Genomic DNA, 3,738 nt, shown 5'->3' with positions numbered 1-3,738 from the left:
ACACCAGAAATTAAATGATGAGATGAAAATGTGTTATAACGGCGAGTAGAAAGAACAACAATAAAATGGACCTACAATATTATTGACTATTTGCAAATAATAACTATGGAGACGAGGTAATAAAATAAAAATCAAGTCGAGAACACCAACAAAATTTTATAAACGCAAACCTCTTGCCGAGCATTTATATTATATTATTTCCCTGTCAATGTTCCCATCTTCATTAAAAGGCGTAAGATGACAAAAACAGAACAATCTATCTATATACTACTAAAACTCTGAGATTGTTTGTTTGTTTGTTTACTTATTTTCTCAGTCAAAAAACCACTCACACTACCATTCGCGCTGTTTACGAAACTTATTACTTCACTTTTTTGAAAAATGAAATGGCCTTTCCTTTTACTCCCGATCAACAATCAAATATCTTTTCTTGAATTATGAATAACACGAATGGATTGAAATATTTGATTAAATTATTTCAAAATAAATCTTCATTTCGGTGCAATATTGAAATTAGCTTGAATTCTTCATAATCTCCGAATAGTGGTTGACCTAACGGGTCACGGTGGTTTAGTATCACCCAAGTCTGAAGCTGGCGGAATATTACTCATTTTGTAGAATTAATTGTGATGGATCATCATGATATTGCTGAAGTATTTTTAACGGGTAATTGGAGATTGTCTTTTGTATTACCAACGAATTTTGACTTTATCGAACAAGAAACGTATGGCTCAGTTTGGTCTTGGATTTGTCACTGGTTTCAGAGTTAAACCTATTCCAAGACATTCCAACTCGCATAAGTAAATAAAGACTTAATACCAGGCGTATCGTATTGATGTAATGCAGTCTATGTTTATCGCGCAAAAAAGATCATTTCAATAATTTGTTTCTTGAATTTCATGCAAAGCTACTCAAGGAGTAACTGCACTAACCGTCACTAATTTTGAATTGATAAACTTAAGGAAAGACAGCTAGTCAATATCACCCACCGCCAATTCTTGGGCTATTTTTACCAACAAATAATGAGACTGGCCGTCATTTTATAACATCCTCACAAGAGAAAGAATGAGCATGTATGATGAAGGGTTCGGATCCTGCGGCCCACAGATTGTGAGTCGAATGTTCTAACCACCAGGCCATGCTAGGTCCAGCCATTTGTAAGTTACTATAGAGACGGGTTTAGTATAAAGATAAAAATATTTTTTCACTAGTTTTACTATTATACACCACTGGAAACGAACATTTTATGCAAAGACTTGGAGTGTTAAAAAGCTATCCAGCACGTTGAGATTTTGTAGTGAGCAAAAGGCCTCGTTGACAACATTCTACAATAAATAGTGTTTGAAAATAATTATAATTTTCTCGTGCAAAAAGTGTACAGGACCTGTTAAAAGTACGTTTTACCATACCTGTTGGTATATAATAACATATTTTTACGTATCTGCTTGTTTGTTTGTTTCTGGTAGAAATTCTTTCCGAGGATCTTCAGTGATGCAAGTCTTTCTTGATTAAACCAGTTTATTCTTCCTCGATACAAACTTTTAGTACACAGTAGTTCCACAATCAGTACATTTCTCGTCACCTTAAACTTAACAACTTTTATAATACACGCTATAAATCACAGCGATTCACAATCTCGATAACTTCGCTCTCGACAAGTGCAAAACATGCACTTTACAGTTCACTAGCTCGAAACTAACGGAATCATAAATCACACGGAACTCCAAAATAACCACTGCTCTCTCTTCCTTTATATATACCCCCCCCCCCCGCTTCTTTCCTCTGCCAGGCTTATATACTAGCGAAGAGGGTATCTCCAACACACTCGGACTTCCCCGACCATTCGAGAAACTCATCGCGGACGTCACCAGCGCCAACGCGCCAGCAACATCACGTGACCTCCGCTGTCGTAACAATATTATTTTTGTTTCGAAATCCTACACAGTAAGATAAATAATAAGTTAATAGACGTGTTTAACGATCAGAAACGATATAATACAGCCTTGCGATGACCGAGTAAACGGCAGTGAATTCAACAATAATCCTTAGTTTTCCAATGACTGTTTTTGTATACTTCTTAAATTACTTGAAAGTTCCACTGATGATAAGATGACACTAAAAGCATTATATCCTGTCAAATACCATAAAATACTGCATACTAATTTTATTTGCATAACCTGTTTCTGTAAGAGTAGAAATTAGCAAGGATATGCCATCAAACATTTTAATACAATGCATAGTTGAATAAAACGGCAATTATAAAAATATAATCAGCTTAAAACACATTTAGAATTAATGTGCTAAGTAAACGTGTTGTTATTTTTACGGAATACTGTATTTTGCGTTTCGTCAATGTCCGTTATAATGTGACCTTTCACAGATGTAAATAATTATTGATCTGTGAAGTAATAAAACATAATAAATAACACATCTATTTCAAAACACTTAAGTTTTGTAATAAGGTATTAAATAAACTATTGGTGTTATGTATAGCTAAAGCAGTAAAAAAAAAGTCGTTTAATTACCCTATAATTCTCACAGAGTGCCAGCCTTGACGAGAAGTTTTAGTATTTGCTTGAGGAAGTTTGCGATAGATGCCACCAGCATAACTGAAGAAGTCTTGCATCACACGAAATGATGCTGAAATTACAAAATTAATAGAGCTATGAACACTTATAAAGTATGCTTCGTATATATTTCCTATAGTTAACCAAATATAATAAAACATCTACAATATGCGAGAAATGTATAAGTTTTACAAAAGACGCTAATAAAAGTATTCAGTATCTATGATGATGATAATAAAAATTATACACAATCAAGGTGATTTTATATAGTAGTATATTACTTGTAAGTTAAAAGCCCTAAGTGTTTTGTTGCACAGTGTCTATCAAAGAAAAGAACACTTCCAAATGTTTGAATGCTCACTATAAGTTATAGGAAAGAACAAGACCAAGTGTTATGGTGTCTATCACGTAACTATGTTTTAAAAGAAATAATCAGCCATCATGTATTGTAGGAAATCAAATAACCAACAGAACTGGCAACCTCCCAAGGATTCGTGAACTAAAACACTTGAAGAACTGAATGTGCTTTATAGAAATCCACAGAACTAACTTAAGTTTAAAATTTCTAATTGGAATGAATAGTACAAACACCACCAATAATTCTATATTAATAAATACAAAGAAAATTATAGTACTTTCATGACATTTTTTACCTTGAACAGGCCCGTTGTTGTAAATTTCATACATGATGTCTTCTTCCTAGAGAAGGAAAACCTGACTCACTTTTTTGTCAACATTCAGATATTTCAAGAGTTTATAACTATGCTCCAAACACTTCCAATAATAGTCTTGATAAACAGTTACAAAGAATAACTATTCATAATAATAGATATGTGGTATCTCGAGGATTTCAGGCAAAGCAGAAAAGTCCGATCCCGCATAAAAGGAGGTTCACGGATCTTATATAATGATGTTTCCCGACGGGTGTGACGGTTTGGCCACAGATAACGAGACTGACACAGATTCCCCACATAATATAAACGTTTAATGAAAATATCCACAAGTTACAGCGTAAACATTATCTTATAACACAATTCAACATAACACTACGGCTTATGAAAGGGAAATGATGGTATTATTGTGTTTAAAAGGAAAAATGTGACCAGCCGGGTTACGAAAGCTTTATTGAACAAAGATAGTACCGTACTCCTGCTGATGGGTGGTCTTCCCT

At 33.9% G+C, this 3,738-nt stretch overlaps 1 protein-coding gene across 1 annotated transcript in view; it reads right to left on the bottom strand.

Moving 5' to 3' along the window:
• Positions 1-3,266, bottom strand: part of LOC106473943 (uncharacterized peptidase C1-like protein F26E4.3) — a 16,120-nt gene extending 12,854 nt beyond the window's left edge. Inside the window, exons 1-2 of the mRNA XM_013934632.2 lie at positions 3,221-3,266; positions 2,526-2,640 (exon numbers count right to left, since the gene is read on the bottom strand). Of these exons, the coding sequence (XP_013790086.1) occupies positions 2,526-2,640; positions 3,221-3,254 (149 nt within the window). The 5' untranslated portion in view covers positions 3,255-3,266. The remainder of the gene's footprint in view (positions 1-2,525; positions 2,641-3,220) is intronic.
• Between the last annotated feature and the right edge of the window lie 472 nt (positions 3,267-3,738).

Source organism: Limulus polyphemus, unplaced genomic scaffold, assembly GCF_000517525.1.
Source record: "Limulus polyphemus unplaced genomic scaffold, Limulus_polyphemus-2.1.2 Scaffold6660, whole genome shotgun sequence".
Classification (NCBI taxonomy): Eukaryota; Metazoa; Arthropoda; class Merostomata; order Xiphosura; family Limulidae; genus Limulus; species Limulus polyphemus.
The sequence above is the reverse complement of the archived record's forward strand: the minus strand, read 5'-3'. Positions and strand labels throughout refer to the sequence as shown.